Consider the following 18,823-nt stretch of genomic DNA (forward strand, 5'->3'; position numbering starts at 1 on the left):
AGCTGCTGTTTGTGTCTTAAGGACATAAAAACCTGGATGACCAGTAATCTCTTACTCTTAAATTCAGAAAAACTGAAGTTATTGTAATTGGCCCAAAACACCTCAGAGATACACTATGTGATAATATACTGACTCTGAATGACATCACCTTGGCCTCCAGTGCTACAGTCACAAACCTTGGTGTCACTTGTGGTTCCCAGAGTTTGTAAGAGTAGAATGGGGGCCAGAGCCTTCAGCTATCAGGCTCCTCTCCTGTGGAACCAGCTCCCAGTGTGAAAGAAACATGTTTACAGCCTGGTACAGAAACTGTTCTGGTCTCTGGAGATCATTTCCTCCTTCATGACGACTGTACAGCTGAATTTATACAACTCACCTGTTCACATTTTATTGAGGACTAAAGTGATGGAGAATTGAGGGTGTGGCCTCTTTGGGTGACAGGTGAGGGAGCGTATGCTTGCTACAAACTGGCTTTGACCATATTTGGATAAGCTAGGAGTTAGGGCGGAGTCAGGCACTGCTCACTCTGAGCTTCAGAAACCTAAGGGTGACATCACAGAGGCTCCGCCCATCTTTATTTACAGTCTATGCAAAATATCTAGTGCTAATTAAAATTGCATAATAATTCAAAAATTATTTGAAATCATCCTATAAACAGCTTGATTTCAAAACTTTTTGAAACTTTTCTGGTAATTATTTCATGTGTCCAGCTTTACAGGGCTCAGATAAACCTGACTGTGGATTCATCCCCATTACAACGACAGGTGATGAGGAAGGGCCCTTTAATGTCAGCAAAATGTACACCAGCTCCTGACCTGCTTTAGACAGATGTGAAAGCATGTGAGCTCATCCTGTAACTACTGTATGTCCGTTTAACAGCTGGAGACAAAAAACCACAACACCTCTACACTCAGCTCCAGACAGGAAGTGGACTCATGTCAGAGAACGGCAGAATGGAGCGAGCGTCTCTTCAGTGTCTGTTCTGTGAGTACGATCTGCTGTTTATATCACATCTGTAGAGAAAACACAGGATGACTGAACTTCAGTGATCAGAGAAGAAGAAGAGGCTAAAGAAAGTCAAATGTACAGTTTAATTACTGAGACGAGATGAGGAGACAAACGTCTCATCTCTCATGACAATATAAAGACAACATGTTAGTTAATAAATGGTTGATAATAACTCTAACTGATCCTGCAGATGCTGCTGTAAAGAGATAATAACTGACAATAAACCACAGCTGGAATCATTTATTCGTGTTAATGTACTGGTTGTTATTCATAAGTAGGAATATTTATAGTTGTTTAATTACATTACAACCTTCTGTCAAACATGGTTTTTATTGTAGATAATTCAGTGTTGAAGTTCAGAGGTTTTATCTGAACCACAGCCGTACACTGTAAAAAATCATACAACTGTTTCTTGAAAGCACCTTCACTTTTGTCCTTAATTTAATTTAGATAAATATATTTAAACTTCTTTTTTTTTATTATTATTTTTGGGGGGGGGTTATGCCTTTATTAAAGCTTATTGGAGACTGACAGGAAAGGGGGTAGAGAGAGGGGAATGACATGCAGGAAAGAGTCGGACTGGCCGGGAGTCGAACTGGTGGCTGCCCTGCCAAGAGCGTCTTGCGCTCAACATGGTACGCGCCCTAACCACTCAACCACCGGGCAGCCCCAAACATATTTTAACTTCTAACAAAGCCATGTGAAAAATTCTACATTTTAGAATCATAATGTTACAGTTTTCAATTGTGAGTTGAGATGTTGTAACTTACACCGGTTAACTGTTCATTAATAGTTGATAAATGTGCATATTAACTTTTTTTAAAGCAACATTTGGAACTTTTTTTTACAGTGTTACCACATTTGAACCTCTGACCTTACACACAAACATTATGTCATCTTTAATATCAACCATTTGTTGATTCTTTTAATTGTACTAATGTCTTTATCAAATGATTCTCTGGATATAAAGCCACATCATCAGCGTAGAGTTACATAATGTAGACTCGTATACGTCCCAGACGTGAGCTCTTTCTCCCGATAGACTCAGCTTGTACAGAAGAAGCTGAAGTGATGAGTATGAAGAAGTGACTGTAAAACACTTTCAAATATACATGTATAATTAAATATTGTTAATCTGTGAACTTCATATGATACAGCCCACCATTAGTTTTATGACGCAGGTGCCAATCAAATGCTTAGTGGAACCAGTTTCTCAGTTCTTGAATCTTAAACTAACCCGAGTCTCATTTCTCTGTAGTCGTGACGTCAGTGCTCTGCTACAGAACAAACCAAGGTCAGTAAACCTCTCTGCCAGTCTGAACCTGCCGGGTCACACCTGAGCTGATCTTCACCTGTGTGTTCAGTGTTAATCTGTCTGACTGTGGGTGGGACAAGGAGGGCGTTTGAGCCATGTTTGTGTTTCTGTTAATATTCCAACAAATAAGACCACAAAACACACAGAATGAGAAGCCACTGAAATACCACAACAGAGTGAAGTTTAAAAAAATGACCAGACGAGGTTCTGAAACTCAACCTGTGGAAGTAACGACTCATAACTGAACTCATCTGACAGTAACCACACTGACACAGCTCTGACACTCTCTGCTCAGGAACTAACAATATGCAACCAAACACAAAATGTGCTGCATCTGTTCTGCTTAGAAAGTTACCACAAAAAATTATCAGTCAACTGTTTACAGAGCTGAAGATCCAGTCAGAGGAAATTTATTCTGACTTCCCTCCTCCAGCTCGTCTGACTGTGAGTCCCAGCAGCTCTCAGCTGTTTGAAGGAGACTCTGTGTCTCTGAGCTGTGAGGAGGACGACAGCTCTGCTGGATGGACACTGAGGAGGAACACAACCAGAGACACCAGAGCTGAGTGTAGAACCTGGGGAGAAGCAGCTGGTTCCTCCTGTATCATCAGTCACATCGTCTCATTGGACAGTGGAGTTTACTGGTGTGAGTCCAGAGAGGGAGCAACCAGTAGCAGCATCAGCATCAGTGTCTCTGGTAAGATCAGACTGTGGAGTTAGTGTTGATGAAGCTGTGTGTAAATGGATGAAATGCTGTAGTTTGTCTCTGTGTTGAGGTGGACCAGTGATCCTGCAGAGTCCTGTCCTCCCTGTGATGGAGGGACATGATGTCACTCTGCACTGTAAAACAAAGACCACTCCCTCCAACCTCCCAGCTGCTTTCTATAAAGATGGCTCCCTCATCAGGACTGAGCCTGCAGGTCACATGACCATCCACCATGTTTCCAGGTCTGATGAAGGCCTCTACAGGTGTAACATCAGGGGTCATGGAGAGTCTCCCCCCAGTTGGATCTCTGTCACAGGTCAGCAGCTTCACTTTGGTTTCAACACTTATTTATCCACATATTCACCTGACCAGGTGGGATTCTCTCTACAGAGACACCTACAACCTCGGCCCCGCCCCCTGCCTCAGCCCCCCTCCAGCTTGTGTTCAGACTGCTCCTCCACCTGGTGGTGTTCTGTCCGTACTTCATCTCCACTGTCATCATGGTGTCTTTATATCGACACAGAGCCACAGGTAACACAATCAATCAATCAATCAATCAATCAATCAATCAATCTCTTCATGTGTTAACAGTTAATGAATCATCAATATTTTCTTTCTAATCTGCTCTGATTGTAGGAAATCCCCTGCTTGTTTCCATGGCGATGGCCCCGCTCACTCAGGCTGAGCAGGGATTGGATGATGACAGTGATGATGTCATCACTGCTGTCACCACAGAGCATCACTTCTGAGCTGAATCCTTTGTCAGCAAATAAAAATCAGACGTCATCAGTCAGAAAGAGTCGAGGGCCCAGAACGGTTCCCTGTGGAACGCCACAGGTTCTAGTTTGACCTTTAACCTCAGTGGAAGAGCAAAATATAAATAAATAAATAAATAAACAATGAAAAATGGAGGTAACAGTTCTTTTGACTGACAGAACCAAAACCAAACACAGGTTCTCGTAGATATTGAAGGAACGCTGCTCAAGAAGAAAAGGTTCCACTACAAACCCACATGAGCAGCACAGTGGTTCCTGCAGGTGAACAATCGCACACAGACACATGAAGACTGAACCCACTGATCTGTCGTACGTCATCGCTGCTGCAGCAGGTTCTGAGGTCTCCTCTGAATAAAACCAGGCCCCAGGTTCATCTGTGTGTGTGTGTGTGTGTGTGTGTGTGTGTGTGTGTGTGTATGTGTGTGTCCTCACTCTGTCTTCACTGTGAACTGGACCTTTAATGGTTCAGACGTGGTTTTCGGTTCAGGTCTGAACCAGGTTTGGTGTCAGTGTAGGGTGGGGGCAGGGGTGGAGGTGGCGTCTTCAAACTGCTCTCCTCTCAGTTTCCAGTCAAACCTGTGAAGAACCTGTAGAACATCAGCAGCAGGAGCTTCAGCAGCTGCTCAGTGACCGAGTGATGAGGTGACGAGTGTGAGACGGTGACGTGTTCAGACTGTAGTGCAGCTGGAAACACCGTCACATCCCACACAGGCCTCTTCTCTTCTGGCTCGGTTCCATGGCCCACATCTGGCCCATGTACAGCTCGACTGTCAGCTGCTGCTTCAACATCTGGACTGGTTCTGGAGCCTGAGCACTGTCCCTCAACCAGAATCCGGCCTGAGGGGGAAGGACGTGGGCCAGACTCCAGCCGAGGACCAGGAGTTTCATTTTTCTGTCTGAGCTGATGCGCCGCCCTGCAGACGCACGAGGAGATTTATTCAATTCAATTCAATTCAATTTTATTTGTATTGCGCCAAATCATAATATACATTATCTCAAGGCACTTTACAGGGTCAGGTCAAGACATTACTTTGTTACAGAGAAAAACCCAACAGTTCCCACAACGAGCAAGCGCTTGGTGACAGGGGGGAGGAAAAACTCCCTTTTAACAGGAAGAAACCTCCAACAGAACCGGGCTCAGGGTGGGCGGCCGTCTGCCTCGACCGGTTGGGTTTAGGAGAAGATAGAAAGAGGGGGAGGGGGAGGAGAGGGGAGAGAAGAGAGAGAGAGAGAGACCAGGAACAGCTGTGTCGGTAATGGCGTTATTAATAATAATGACAGGTAACAGTGGTTAATGGTAAAGATGAGTAGTGGTGGATCTGGATCCTGCTGCTCCTGAGGCAGAGAGACCTGCAGAATGAGGACAGAGAGAGGGAGAGAGAGGAGAAGCACAAACTACGGGAGAGAAAAAAAAAAAAAAAACAAAGTTAATGGCATGAAGTCATCGAGAGAGAGAGGGGGAGAGAGACAGAAATAGGGAGAGAGCGCCCAGTGAATCATGGGAATCCCCCAGCAGTCTAGCTCTATAGCAGCATAACTAAGGGATGGGTCAGGACATACCCGAGCCAGCCCTAACTATAAGCTTTACTAAACAGGACAGTTTTAAGTCTGATCTTAAAGGTAGAGAGGGGGTCTGCCTCCCGAACCCACACTGGGAGCTGGTTCCACAGGAGAGGAGCCTGATAGCTGAAGGCTCTGCCCCCCATTCTGCTCTTACAAACTCTGGGAACCACAAGTTGACCTGCATTTAGAGAGTGAAGTGTCCTATTGGGAAAATAGGGAACTATAAGCTCTCCAAGGTACGATGGTGCCTGACCATTAATGGCTTTGTAGGTGAGGAGGAGGATTTTAAATTCTATCCTGGATTTTACAGGGAGCCAATGCAGAGAGGCTAACACAGGAGAGATGTGATCCCGTTTCCTAGTTCCTGTCAGTACTCGTGCTGCCGCATTCTGGATCAATTGGAGGCTTTTTACTGAATTTTTGGGACATCCTGACAATAAAGAGTTACAGTAGTCCAGTCTTGAGGTAACAAATGCATGAACTAGTTTTTCAGCATCCTTTAGACATAGAATGGGTCTGATTTTAGCAATATTGCGCAGGTGGAAGAAGGCTGTCCTAGAGACTTGCTTTATATGTGAAGTAAAGGACAAGTCCTGGTCAAAAATGACACCAAGGTTTCTGACTGTAGCACTGGAGGCCAAGGTGATGTCATCCAGAGTTAGTATATTATCACATAGTGTATCTCTGATGTGTTTTGGGCCAATTACAATAACTTCAGTTTTGTCTGAATTTAAGAGTAAGAAATTACTGGTCATCCAGGTTTTTACGTCCTTAAGACACACCTGAAGCTTGGCTACCTGGTTAGTCTCACCTGGCTTCATGGATAAGTACAGCTGGGTGTCATCTGCGTAACAATGGACATTTATCTGGTGCCTCCTAATAATGTTTCCCAGAGGAAGCATATATAGACTGAAGAGCATTGGTCCTAGCACAGAACCTTGTGGAACTCCATGACTGACTTTAGTGATGATAGAGGAGTCATTATTAACATGAACAAACTGGAGTCTATCTGACAGATATGACTTAAACCAGCTTAGTGCGGTTCCTTTAATGCCGACCATATGTTCTAGTCTCTGTAATAAAATCTTATGATCGATGGTGTCAAATGCAGCACTAACATCTAGCAGGACAAGTACAGAGACAAGTCCATTGTCTGAGGCTATGAGGAGATCATTGGTAACCGTAACCAGAGCTGTTTCTGTGCTATGATGGACTCTAAAACCTGACTGAAAATCTTCAAACAAACCATTCCTGTGCAAATAATCACATAACTGGTTTGCAACGACCTTCTCAAGGATTTTGGAGATAAAGGGGAGGTTGGATGTAGGTCTATAATTGGCTAAAACATGAGGATCAAGAGTAGGCTTTTTAAGTAGAGGTTTAATTACTGCAACTTTAAAAGCCTGCGGTACATAACCAGTTGATAAAGATAAGTTAATCAGACTTGATATAGAGGTGTTGATTAAAGGAAAAACTTCTTTGAACAACCTTGTTGGAACAGGGTCTAGAAGACAAGTTGATGGTTTAGATAAAGAAACTGTTGAAGTGAGCTCAGGGAGATGTACAGGAGAGAAACAGTCAAAATATAAGCCAGTTACAGTTCAGGCTGCTGAACTGGACAGTACATCTGAGCCAGCTGTGGGGAGGAGATGGTGAATTTTTTCTCTAACAGAGACAATTTTATCTGTAAAGAAGCTCATAAAGTCATTACAGCTGAGGGCTAAAGGAATAGATGGGTCAACATAGCTGTGGCTGTCTGTCAGCCTGGCTACAGTGCTGAACAGAAACCTGGGATTGTTCTTGTTTTCTTCTATCAATGATGAATAATAGGATGTTCTGGCTTTACGGAGGCTTTTTTTATACGCCAATAGGCTGTCTTTCCAAGCCTTTAGAGATTCTTCCAGGTTAGTAGAACACCACTTCCTTTCTAGCTTCCTTGAATTTTGCTTTAAAGCTCGTGTTTCTGAGTTGTACCATGGAGCTAGCCTTCTCTGACTCACTACCTTCTTCCTCAGAGGGGCCACAGTATCTAGAGTTGCACGCAGTGAGGCTACAGTACTGTCAACAAGATCATCAACCTGTGTGGCTGTGAAGTTAAGAGAGCTGTTCCCTACTGCATTGAATTACAGGGAGGTGGTATTGACTTTGTATTGATCAGTTCCTGTTAATGTGTCGACGTCTTCAGTTTGAAGCTGTGAAGGAAAATCTGTGTGAAGGTTCCTGCTACTACTTTCTATTGAACACACTTCATGACAAAGTGAACTTTGCCCCACAGATATCTGACCTGCAGTCTTGAACAATAATGTACCTGTGGACAGGAGGTCTGAGGCCATCACACCCCCACGTTACAGCAGCCTGTCAGTGGCAGCAGATGTTAGTCACAGTCAGACTTAAAAGAACAACAATATAAAAGCTAAATATCCTTTTACTTTCATTTATCACTGTGTTATTATTTAATACTAGTTTTTCCTTTTTAGTCACTTTTAGATTCATTTCTACAGAAAAGAAACCAACATGAATCCACAGGGAAAACATAAAACATTTTATTTTGTGATAAAGGAAGTGAGTTCATCAGAGCTCAGAGATCCCACCAGTGTACAATCATTTAAAAACCAAATAATGAACTAAATACACTAAATACAGGCAACACAGCATAGATAAAAATAAATCTTCTCAGTATAAACAGCATCAGTCTTCATCATCATCATCATCATCTTTCCTCACAGAGAAACTTGTGCTTTTTCTTTGTAATGTTTTGTGAACATATTTAAAATGGCTCAGTCCTGTTAGATACTAACCTGAACTTTCTTGTATTTATCTACAAGGAAATGATAATAAAGTTTAATTCAAACTGCTTTTCAACAACATTATCAAAACCAAACTTCGCCTTAAGTTATTTTCATTCACCTCTTTTTAGTGTTTGTGCTTTTACATTTGTAAATTTCTTTGTTCACTTGCTGTGTGTTTAATTCTTGAGTTTAGATGAAAGAAAAGCTTTTATCCAAAGTGACAGTTGAAGGAGGTCAGTGAATCTTCAGTGTTAGTAGTAGTGTAGCAGCATTAAGTGTTGCATCTATTCAAGAAGTAAAGGAGCCTGTAGAAAGTGCACCACCAGTCCACAGTCAGAGAGGAGAGGAGGGGCTCTCTGAAGACAGAGGGACGCTCCTGCTCTGACAGACTTCAGGAGCTCACACATGATGAGGAGCTGAAGGAGAAATTCATTAAAGCTTTGACGTCATTTCTATCAAGGAATCAGTGGAGAAAAGTAATCGAGTACATTTACTACAGCAGCATCAGAGCAGTGATGGAGATGTTGGGGAGAAGGTCACTTTGACCTTGGACACCTGCAGAACTTTCAGCTGAAAACTCCTCAGTGACTCTTCTTGTTATCTGACACAAGTTTGAGCCTCATCACAATCGTCTATGAGCAGAGTCTGACTTCACTTCCTCTGCTGAGGAGAAGCTTCCTCTTTAATCTCGGTTCCAGGAGGGTCACATGACCTGGTGCAGCCTGGAGGACCAGACCGAGACCATGTTGGACCCTGTTCTACCTCCTGTGTTTCCAGCTGAAAGTTCTGGATCTGGACTGAGAGACGTCTTTACTTGTGCTGGTGTTTTCATTGTCTCAGTGACAGAGGACAGAGACACTGGTCTGTCTGCTGCTCACACAGAAAGATGGTGATATATACATCGTCCTACTTCCTGTTTACATTTCACACCTGCTGTTGGACAGGAGGAAGTTCATATGAATGCTTCTCTCTACGTCTTCTATAGATCAGGAAACCAACAACAACACCCAGTAGAGCAGCTGACAGACCGACTCCCAGTCCAACATGTAGATTCTTGTCTCCTCCCCCTTTGCTGTGTTCAGGTGTGTCACCTACAGAGAGAGAAGCAGGTGTGAGGTATCAGCTGTCAGGTAGGTGATGATGAAGAACAGAACAGAATCCAGTTCCTCTTCAAACTCCTGTCAGACAGGATCTACTGCTCTTTGATCACATGACTCAGACCAGCTGTTTTCTACAAAGTCTCATCAACAACATCTGGAGGAAACACAAACATCTGCTCTGTGATGGTTCACTCTCACATCAGCAACCAGGAAGCAGCTGCACCAAGACTCACCTGAGTCTGGACTCTGCTGACTCACCTGAGTCTGGACTCTACTGACTCACCTGAGTCTGGACTCTGCTGACTCACCTGAGTCTGGACTCTACTGACTCACCTGAGTCTGGACTCTGCTGACTCACCTGAGTCTGGACTCTACTGACTCACCTGAGTCTGGACTCTGCTGACCCACCTGTCTGAACATCCAGGTAGATGATGCAGTTTGGCTCATTGTAAGCAGCTCTCTTCCTCCTGCTCCCTGCTCTGATGACTCGACACTCGTATGTTCCTGCATCATCTCTCGTCACATTCTTCAGAATCACAGACACGTCTCCGTCCTTCATGTCTCTGTCCTTCAGCTCCACCCGGTTCTTAAAAGATGGATGCTGGTTGTCTGGATCAGGCTGTTGGTTTCGGTACACAAACACATGTTCTGAGTCCAGATCAGGTCTGTTCCACTCTACAACTATGATCTTTGTGTGTGTTGGAGCTCGACATGACAGAGAGACAGTCTGTCCAGGTTCAGCTGTGATGTTCACTGAGACTGAAGGAGAGAGAACAGAGCAGAGAGGTTAAAGGTCAAGAAGTCACTCCTAACTTCCACAGCAGCCAATCAGAGTGAGGGGCCATCACAGCGGGGCCCCTGGTCTCAACTGAGCCACACACACAACAATAAATAAAAAGAAATATGAGATCTAATGAAGGTGAAGAACAGACGATCTGATCATTTTAACTTTAACTTCTCTCATCAGTCAGAGACAGAGACATGAAACTGATGAGTTTGGATCAAACCAGGATCCAGCAGCAGCTTGAAGTGACAGCTCAGTAAAATACTGCACATGTGACAGAGTGAGGCTGCAGCCACACGTATGTTTTCATCTTAAAACTTCACTGTAGGTTTCCCCAAGAATGAAGCCTTAGCTTGACGCTCGAATCAGTCTTCACGTCTTAATCCCCTTCATAAGAACAGAAATCCATGTCAAAGAATCCACAGGAACACGTTTACTTCAACATACTCACAAAATAAAAATACAAAAATGTGTCCATTTCCAAGGTGATTAAACTAATTAAGAGTGGAAAAGACAGACAGAGTTAAAAAACCTGTGTGGCTCCACTCTCTCCATCACTAACTAACAGGAAGTCACTCCGCCCCTCCCCTTCAGGTAACATGGAAAGCATCCAGGTGTCAGTGACTGTTTCCCCTGTATCCAAATCTCACCAGTGCCACAGATGAAATTGTATATGTTGTGTAATTTACACCCATTTTAGAGAGAGAATAAACAACCAACCTCTGATGCATCATGTTACATCACTGTGAATATGAACTGTGAACAATCCCTTGATTTCCTTCAGTGACCACTGTATATTAGTCATCTTACACCTGGACGCTACACCTGTCTTCACTTTCTCCCTCCTGATGTTTTCTGAAGCTCATCAGCTGAGCACACCTGAGAGGAGACACTCTGCTTCCTGTTTACACCGGGCCGCGCATGCCCAGTGCCGCTGAATGGTCACGTGTACAGAGCTGACGTAGCTACAGAGGGAAGCTAACACGGAGCTTTAGCTCAGGACAGTTAGCAGCAGATTAGCTGAGCCCCGTGTGATGTCAATGTGAACCGGTGTGTGGAACAACAGCTGGACGACGGATTAGTTCGCTGTCACTCCACCTGAGCAGACATTTCCCGGCTCACCCTGAGCTCCAGCAGCAGGAAGCCGGGGACCAACCTCATGGTCTCGGTGGAGGCTCCCGGGAGAAGACGGTGATTCTGAGGATTAACGTGTGAACGAAGAAGAGTCCACACCAGGGGCGGTGTTCACTCCTCATCCCGGGGGGCCGGCGCTCTGCCCGGCCCTGTGGTCGGGAATCATGAGGAGGAGGGGCGGCCTCTTCTTCGTCTTCAAGGTGGTTGACATCCAACCGTTACCGCCACCTACTGGGTGGATGTTTGTAATTATATGCGATTTTATTGTATGTGCTCAAATATAACATGTCAGATATATACGTTTGAACTCTACTAATTATTTCATCTTATTAAAAAACAAAAACACAGGCTGATCTACTGTCTTTTATTTTTCCTGAGCTTGTCTCTCGCTCTCTCCTGTTTCTACATGTTTACCCTCTGATACTTTCCCGCTCTTATTAAAACGTCCCACAGCTTCTGTCTCTCCACATCCCTCACACTGTCCTGTTTCATGTTGTGCACGGTTGCATGTAACCCTGTGTCCTGAGAGTATAACTGAATAACACTGAAGCTGAGTCTGAGCAGATAATCTTCTTCTTCCTGTCTATTTTGCATCCACTGTGGCTCCATCCCTGCTGCATATATATATATATATAATAATCCATCGTACTGTATGATCTGACAGCCTTTTAGTTTCTGAGATGTTTCATGTTAGTGTCACAGATGACGCTCCCCTCTGAGCGGTCTCAGATCTATAACCCAAGCTATGCGGGAAACTGACTGGTTCCTCCTGTATCATCAGCTACATTGATCCACTGGACAGTGGAGTTTACTGGTGTGAGTCCAGAGAGGGAGCAACCAGTAGCAGCATCAGCATCAGTGTCTCTGGTAAGATCAGCCTGTGGAGTTAGTGTTGATGAAGCTGTGTGTAAATGGATGAAATGCTGTAGTTTGTCTCTGTGTTGAGGTGGACCAGTGATCCTGCAGAGTCCTGTCCTCCCTGTGATGGAGGGACATGATGTCACTCTGCACTGTAAAACAAAGACCACTCCCTCCAACCTCCCAGCTGCTTTCTATAAAGATGGCTCCCTCATCAGGACTGAGCCTGCAGGTCACATGACCATCCACCATGTTTCCAGGTCTGATGAAGGCCTCTACAGGTGTAACATCAGGGGTCATGGAGAGTCTCCCCCCAGCTGGATCTCTGTCACAGGTCAGCAGCTTCACTTTGGTTTCAACACTTATTTATCCACATATTCACCTGACCAGGTGGGATTCTCTCTACAGAGACACCTACAACATTAGCCCCGCCCCCTGCCTCAGCCCCCCTCCAGCTTGTGTTCAGACTGCTCCTCCACCTGGTGGTGTTCTGTCCGTACTTCATCTCCACTGTCATCATGGTGTCTTTATATCGACACAGAGCCACAGGTAACACAATCAATCAATCAATCAATCAATCAATCAATCAATCAATCAATCAACCATCTCTAACAGAACTCTTCATGTGTGACCAGTTGATAAATCATTTTCTTTCTAACCTGCTCTGACTGTAGGAAATCACCTGTCCGTCTCCATGGTGATGACCCCGCCCCCCCCAGGCTGAGCAGGGACTGGATGATGACTACGATGATGTCATCACTGCTGTCACCACAGAGCATCACTTCTGAGCTGAATCCTGACGAGGCTGTAAAACGTCACCTACAGCACCTTTAATGACGACACATCAGCTGAGCTGAGACCTCCACCCCCCTACACCACCCAAATACTCCTCAAGGACCCCATTGTCAATTTTTCACTTCCTTTACTTTCAACACTTAAAGGACCTTTCTGTAAGTTTAGCTACTGCTACATAGCTAAAGTTAGCATTAGCATCTGTTTACTCACCAGTCTAGAGAAAACGTTGTGAGTTCAGCATCAAACTTCATCCTTTGCTCACCAACATCTGTCTCCAGAGGTGGAGACAAACACCAGTGTTCACTTAAAATGAAGTTAGCATGCTAACAGCTAGGAGTTAGCATGCTAACAGCTAGGAGTTAGTGTAACCTACTTTATTAACTTTATGTTGAAAGGATGCCCTGGTTTGTTTTATTTCTGGTCAAGAAGCAGTTCCGCTACATGTGTATAGGGCTTTTATTTTGAAGGTGAACAAACCTGGAAGGGTGGGTTGCTCTCCACGCTGTGTTGTTGGTGTAAAAACGAGCGGTTTTAAAAAGTAAAGGTGAAGTGGGTTCTCCTCATAACGGAGCCTCCGTATGTTTTATTTTATAAATGATAATAAGCACAGATGAAGCCAAGACCCTCGGTGACATTAGCATGCTAACAGCTAGAAGTCTTTCTCTTCAGCGATGAAATTATTGTTTTTACTCTGAACCATGTTGTTGTTGAGCTGGTGAAATGAGGAGCAGAGACTTTAACAGCTGTGACCTCAGAGGTCAGACTTTTAAAAACCACCAGAGTGAAACATCATGTTTGTTACCGTGGAGACGCAGTGAGAGCAGCAGCCAGCAGGGGGCGGCACCTCACCTCCGACCTCAGACTCCAACCTTTAGCTGCTGCTGCATCGACCTGTCAGGTTCTCAGTGAGTGAGGGTTCATGATCCAGGTGGAGCCTCCTCACCTGGGGTTTTACTGCAGGTGTACAGGTCTTGTTGGAGGAAACCTAAAGGTGATTTTGTTTTTTCCCTTTAATTGAAAAATTAGGAAAATTGTGTTTAAAATGTTAACTGTTCTACAGTTTTAAAGTTCATTATCATTACATTTTATTATTTACGTGTCTGTTCTGTTACATGTTCATTAGATACAACTCTAACCACTTTTCTTAAATTAAATCATCATTGAGATTATGTTGTTGTAAATTATATTGTTATTTTTGTTCCTGATGAAGATGACATCACAGATGACATCACACACAGTGACAAAATCAAAATTTCACGTCTCCAGCAACATCCAATCAGACGGCGCAGAGGTAAAGTGTGCTCTCTGCTTTGTCAGGAACAAGTTGAGGTTTGACAGCAGTGAGTAAAAATTGTGAAGAGCGAGGACACTTTATGAAAGTGATTACACTGCAATACGGGGACTTTTGGGAATATGAGAACATTTTTAAAAATGAGAGTATTTGTATAAAGAAAAGACATTTTAGAATTTGAAATGTATTTGGGGAATTGTTGAAAATTGAACATATTCTTAAAAATTTGAGGATGATTGAAGAAAGTGAAGACATTTTGTCTGGTCTTCACTTATTTAAACAATTAAACTTGGTTTTGTTGTTAATGATGGATTAGATTTATCTTAATGAGGATAGTTCTTGAAAGTGAGGACAACAGATAGACCCACATGTTGGGCTTCTCTCTATAATAAAGTAAGGCCTCGACCTGACCCTGTAAGGAGCCTTGAACTAATGTATATTATGATTTGGTGCTATACAAATAAAACTGAATTGAATTGAATTGAACATACTTTATTCATTCCCCTGGGGAAATTCGATATGGATTATAAGGACATTGTGGTTTATTATGTTATGAGGATATTGTAGCATATGACAACATTATGGATTAAAAGGACATTGTGGTATAAGAGGACCTTTTGGATTATAAGAACATGGTATTATATGTGGACAAAGTGGTATACGAGGACGTTCCACCATATTTGGGAGTGGGGGATGGATTATGTGATTGATAATTTACCTGAAAATGCTTCAATTTTTCTTTATTTTCAGATTTTACATTTGTAAATTACACATTGTAGGCTACGATGTACCGTTAACAATACACTGCATTTGTGTTTACATTTGAATTATTTTCATACATTTATAAACAGCATCTTAATTAAATCTAATTCTCTTTAGTCCATAAAGTTTCACAGTGTAGTGCTGTGGGTGAAGACAGTGCGTGCTGTGCTCGGTGTGTTGGACTGTCTGTTTTGTTCCCTGTGGTGAAGCTAACAGCTCTGTGGTCGCCCAGTTTCCTGTTTCTGATAAAAACACTTCATCTGAATGTGGACCACCACATGTTTCACTGTGGTGTCATTATAAAAAAATATAATATATTCAAATGTGTGTATCTCTGTAGACTCTGCACTCATACAATGGATTTATTTATGTGTGTGTAATGGTTACTGCAGTGGAGGAACCTATACTAACAGTACTAGTATCAGCTGTAGTACTTGCAGTAATGTGACTTGTATGTGTTTTTTCAGAGTGTTATTCGGTTGCAGTCTATTCAACAGTGACGAGACAAGAGGACAGATAATCCTCAAAGACGAGAGGTACAGCAGCTCCTCTTTGTCTCCGTCATGGTCCAACACTGGGACACCAGGAAAAGACCAGAACCAGCAGTGTGTCAGTCTGTGACACGGACCCTCAGCTCGAAGCCCATTGGCTGCTACTGAAGGTGTAAATCTTCTAAACAGAGACTTAAAGAGTCACCAGTTAATTTATTGGGGACTATTTTCAGAGGTGGATTAAACCACATTCAGTGCTTTAGTAAGTACTTTGGTCACTTTTTTAAATGTGTGAACTTGTTTAATTGCAGCGAGCAGCGTTGAGGCCGTCCAGCTTCCTGTTTCTGATGAAGACGCTCTCTGTGGCGTGAAGAAGACAAACAGCTGTAAAAACCCACCGACATTTATAAAGTTCAGACCTGATCTCTGTACGAGGCTGCATGAAAACACAGTGAAAGATTTATACAACAGTGGGATCAATATTCTTTTTATCACACATTTTGTGTATACAGTTTCTGTTTTTAAAAAGATGATTCTCTGTGAAATACAGAGATCAGAGATCAGCCCATTTTACTGATTATGGTTACAGACAAACTACTTCTTCTTCTTCTTCTTCTTCTTCTTCTTCTTCTTTGACAGTTGCCTTCTTATCGTTTCGTCCTCCCCACTGTCTGTCTCTTTGACAGTCACGTGATCAGTCCAGCTCCCTCCACACTCCAGTGAACGTAGTGACAGTTGAATGAAAAGCAGAGATGAGCTCAGTGATCTGTTACCATGTGATCATGTGGTCGTGTCTGTGGCTTCATGTCTCGTCACGTCAGAGTGTTTCCTGGTGCAGAGAGCAGCGCTCAGACTCTGGTGGTGCTGAGGAAGGACGAGGCTTTCGCTGGCTGACACTGAGCTCAGCCAGCTGCAGAATGGAGGGAACATCTGTACAGATGCTGCTGGGTGAGTCCACTCTGCTGGGTGTGTTGATGTGTGGAGCTGAGCTCAGACCAACCTGAGTGTCCTGTGTCTGCAGGTCTGACCTCACTGCTGTGCTGCTCCACAAACTCGGGTCAGTGAACTTCTTCTTCTACAGTTTAAACCTGATGAACTGTTGTTTTAGTTTCTCCTTTGTGTGGATGATTCATTACAGCTCGTCTGACTGTGAGTCCCAGCAGCTCTCAGCTGTTTAAAGGAGACTCTGTGTCTCTGAGCTGTGAGGAGGACGACAGCTCTGCTGGATGGACACTGAGGAGGAACACAACCAAAAGACAGAGGACTCAGTGTGGAGCTGACTGGGGGAAACTGACTGGTTCCTCCTGTATCATCAGCTACATCTTCCCATGGGACAGTGGAGTTTACTGGTGTGAGTCCAGAGAGGGAGCAACCAGTAGCAGCATCAGCATCAGTGTCTCTGGTAAGATCAGCCTGTGGAGTTAGTGTTGATGAAGCTGTGTGTAAATGGATGAAATGCTGTAGTTTGTCTCTGTGTTGAGGTGGACCAGTGATCCTGCAGAGTCCTGTCCTCCCTGTGATGGAGGGACATGATGTCACTCTGCACTGTAAAACAAAGACCACTCCCTCCAACCTCCCAGCTGCTTTCTATAAAGATGGCTCCCTCATCAGGACTGAGCCTGCAGGTCACATGACCATCCACCATGTTTCCAGGTCTGATGAAGGCCTCTACAGGTGTAACATCAGGGGTCATGGAGAGTCTCCCCCCAGCTGGATCTCTGTCACAGGTCAGCAGCTTCACTTTGGTTTCAACACTTATTTATCCACATATTCACCTGACCAGGTGGGATTCTCTCTACAGAGACACCTACAACATTAGCCCCGCCCCCTGCCTCAGCCCCCCTCCAGCTTGTGTTCAGACTACTCCTCCACCTGGTGGTGTTCTGTCCGTACTTCATCTCCACTGTCATCATGGTGTCTTTATATCGACACAGAGCCACAGGTAACACAATCAATCAATCAATCAATCAATCAACCATCTCTAACAGAACTCTTCATGTGTGACCAGTTGATAAATCATTTTCTTTCTAACCTGCTCTGACTGTAGGAAATCACCTGTCCGTCTCCATGGTGATGACCCCGCCCCCCCAGGCTGAGCAGGGACTGGATGATGACTACGATGATGTCATCACTGCTGTCACCACAGAGCATCACTTCTGAGCTGAATCCTGACGAGGCTGTAAAACGTCACCTACAGCACCTTTAATGACGACACATCAGCTGAGCTGAGACCTCCACCCCCCTACACCACCCAAATACTCCTCAAGGACCCTCCCCCCTTCACTTTTTCACTTCCTTTACTTTCAACACTTGAAGGACCTTTCTGTAAGTTTAGCTACTGCTACATAGCTAAAGTTAGCATTAGCATCTGTTTACTCAGCAGTCTAGAGAAAACGTTGTGAGTTCAGCATCAAACTTCATCCTTTGCTCACCAACATCTGTCTCCAGAGGTGGAGACAAACACCGGTGTTATCTTAAAATGAAGTTAGCATGCTAACAGCTAGGAGTTAGCATGCTAACAGCCAGAGGTTAGCATGCTAACAGCTAGCCTAACTGCCCGTAGCTGCTCAGAGGATGTTTTAACCTCTTGTGTTATAAAGCCAGAGGTGATGAAGCTCCGCCCCCTGCTGCTGACAGGAAGTAGCTTCAGCAGCAGAGGACACTGAGAAAACCTTCAAACTCTTTCTGTTGTTTTCATTTTCATCTTTTTGTTCTGTTGAAACGTTTGAATCTCAGAGTTTCTGTTTCTTTCTCTCCAGTGATGAAATAAATGTGTTTTTACTCTGAACCATGCTGTTGTTGGTCAGACTTTTCTCTGAGCAGTGAACTGTGTGTTTGTTTGGAGTGGAGCGAGTTCAGCTGTGAATCCTCCAGAGAAGAAGAAGTGCTCTCTCTGAGGTCCTGTGCTGCTGGGGTCAGGAGGTGTGTGAGCTCCCCCTGCTGGTCCTGGAGCAGACAGACCTGCCGCAGCTGCAGAGAAACCACGCTGCTGTTCTGAGAGAGGAAAGAGCTGATGCTCACTGACGTGTTCAGCAGCTTTTAGTTCTGATTTTTATAATAGATACCACATTAATCAGCTGACGTTTCAACAGGTTCACATCAATATAGAAAGAATTCATTTCATTTCAGAGAAACTCACCACCACAGCTGGACCTACCCCCCCCCCCCCCCCCCCAGCTGGATCTCTGTCACAGGTCAGCAGCTTCACTTTGGTTTCAACACTTATTTATAGATATTGAAGGAACGCTGCTGAAACCAGGCCCCAGGTTGATCTGTGTGTGTTCCACAGATCAGTGGTTGTTGTGATGTGGTTACAGCTAAATGAGTGAGACGCCCTCCCTCTGTGTGTGTATGTGTGTGTGTGTCTTCACTCCGTCTTCACTGTGAACTGGACCTTTAACGGTTCAGACGTGGTTTTAGGTTCAGGTCTGAACCAGGTTTGGTGTCAGTTTAGGGT

The 18,823-nt window shown here is 44.1% G+C and overlaps 4 protein-coding genes across 8 annotated transcripts in view; 3 read left to right on the top strand and 1 right to left on the bottom strand.

The window, feature by feature from the left end:
* The window catches only part of LOC139606859 (V-set and immunoglobulin domain-containing protein 8-like), a 65,685-nt gene that overhangs the window by 39,540 nt on the left and 7,322 nt on the right, over window positions 1-18,823 (bottom strand). For 3 of the 4 annotated variants that reach the window (XM_071459256.1, XM_071459255.1, XM_071459254.1), the window contains exon 3: window positions 9,660-9,992. In XM_071459256.1, the coding sequence (XP_071315357.1) occupies window positions 9,660-9,992 (333 nt within the window). Of the gene's footprint in view, window positions 1-8,160; window positions 9,243-9,659; window positions 9,993-18,823 lie in introns of all 4 variants that reach the window. The other variant, XR_011684706.1, reaches the window with a different exon arrangement.
* LOC139606861 (putative high affinity immunoglobulin gamma Fc receptor IB) lies at window positions 484-3,934 on the top strand. The gene is made up of 7 exons (XM_071459260.1): window positions 484-761; window positions 877-981; window positions 2,264-2,299; window positions 2,754-3,014; window positions 3,094-3,339; window positions 3,414-3,554; window positions 3,660-3,934. Exons 1-7 carry the CDS (start codon window positions 698-700, stop codon window positions 3,770-3,772), a joined length of 966 nt encoding a protein of 321 aa, XP_071315361.1. The 5' UTR covers window positions 484-697; the 3' UTR covers window positions 3,773-3,934.
* LOC139606871 (sialoadhesin-like) lies at window positions 11,919-15,846 on the top strand. Its single transcript, XM_071459278.1, has 4 exons — window positions 11,919-12,036; window positions 12,116-12,361; window positions 12,436-12,576; window positions 12,702-15,846. The coding sequence occupies exons 2-4, from the start codon at window positions 12,154-12,156 to the stop codon at window positions 12,749-12,751; spliced, it is 399 nt and encodes a 132-aa protein (XP_071315379.1). The 5' UTR covers window positions 11,919-12,036; window positions 12,116-12,153; the 3' UTR covers window positions 12,752-15,846.
* Window positions 15,905-18,620, top strand: LOC139606860 (putative high affinity immunoglobulin gamma Fc receptor IB). 2 transcript variants are annotated; one of them, XM_071459258.1, is made up of 6 exons: window positions 15,905-16,314; window positions 16,388-16,423; window positions 16,505-16,768; window positions 16,848-17,093; window positions 17,168-17,308; window positions 17,414-18,474. In XM_071459258.1, exons 1-6 carry the CDS (start codon window positions 16,119-16,121, stop codon window positions 17,524-17,526), a joined length of 996 nt encoding a protein of 331 aa, XP_071315359.1. In that variant the 5' UTR covers window positions 15,905-16,118; the 3' UTR covers window positions 17,527-18,474. The 2 variants fall into 2 exon arrangements, with proteins under 2 accessions (XP_071315359.1, XP_071315360.1); XM_071459259.1 differs by lacking the exons at window positions 17,168-17,308; window positions 17,414-18,474 and adding an exon at window positions 18,496-18,620 and having other exon boundaries at window positions 15,990-16,314.

This window comes from Trachinotus anak, unplaced genomic scaffold, assembly GCF_046630095.1.
Source record: "Trachinotus anak isolate AG129_WGS33_773 ecotype Australia unplaced genomic scaffold, CSIRO_AGI_Tana_v1 ptg000023l, whole genome shotgun sequence".
In the NCBI taxonomy this organism is placed as follows: domain Eukaryota; kingdom Metazoa; phylum Chordata; class Actinopteri; order Carangiformes; family Carangidae; genus Trachinotus; species Trachinotus anak.

Bases quoted from the DNA above. Each gene is read 5' to 3' on its own strand.
- LOC139606861 (XM_071459260.1), top strand. From the start codon at position 698: ATGTGTCCAGCTTTACAGGGCTCAGATAAACCTGACTGTGGATTCATC. The intron at 3,015-3,093 runs GTAAGATCAGAC...CTCTGTGTTGAG, and splicing joins CATCAGCATCAGTGTCTCTG to GTGGACCAGTGATCCTGCAG. The intron at 3,555-3,659 runs GTAACACAATCA...CTCTGATTGTAG, and splicing joins ATATCGACACAGAGCCACAG to GAAATCCCCTGCTTGTTTCC.
- LOC139606871 (XM_071459278.1), top strand. From the start codon at position 12,154: ATGGAGGGACATGATGTCACTCTGCACTGTAAAACAAAGACCACTCCC. The intron at 12,362-12,435 runs GTCAGCAGCTTC...TTCTCTCTACAG, and splicing joins CAGCTGGATCTCTGTCACAG to AGACACCTACAACATTAGCC. The intron at 12,577-12,701 runs GTAACACAATCA...CTCTGACTGTAG, and splicing joins ATATCGACACAGAGCCACAG to GAAATCACCTGTCCGTCTCC.
- LOC139606860 (XM_071459258.1), top strand. From the start codon at position 16,119: ATGAGCTCAGTGATCTGTTACCATGTGATCATGTGGTCGTGTCTGTGG. The intron at 16,769-16,847 runs GTAAGATCAGCC...CTCTGTGTTGAG, and splicing joins CATCAGCATCAGTGTCTCTG to GTGGACCAGTGATCCTGCAG. The intron at 17,094-17,167 runs GTCAGCAGCTTC...TTCTCTCTACAG, and splicing joins CAGCTGGATCTCTGTCACAG to AGACACCTACAACATTAGCC.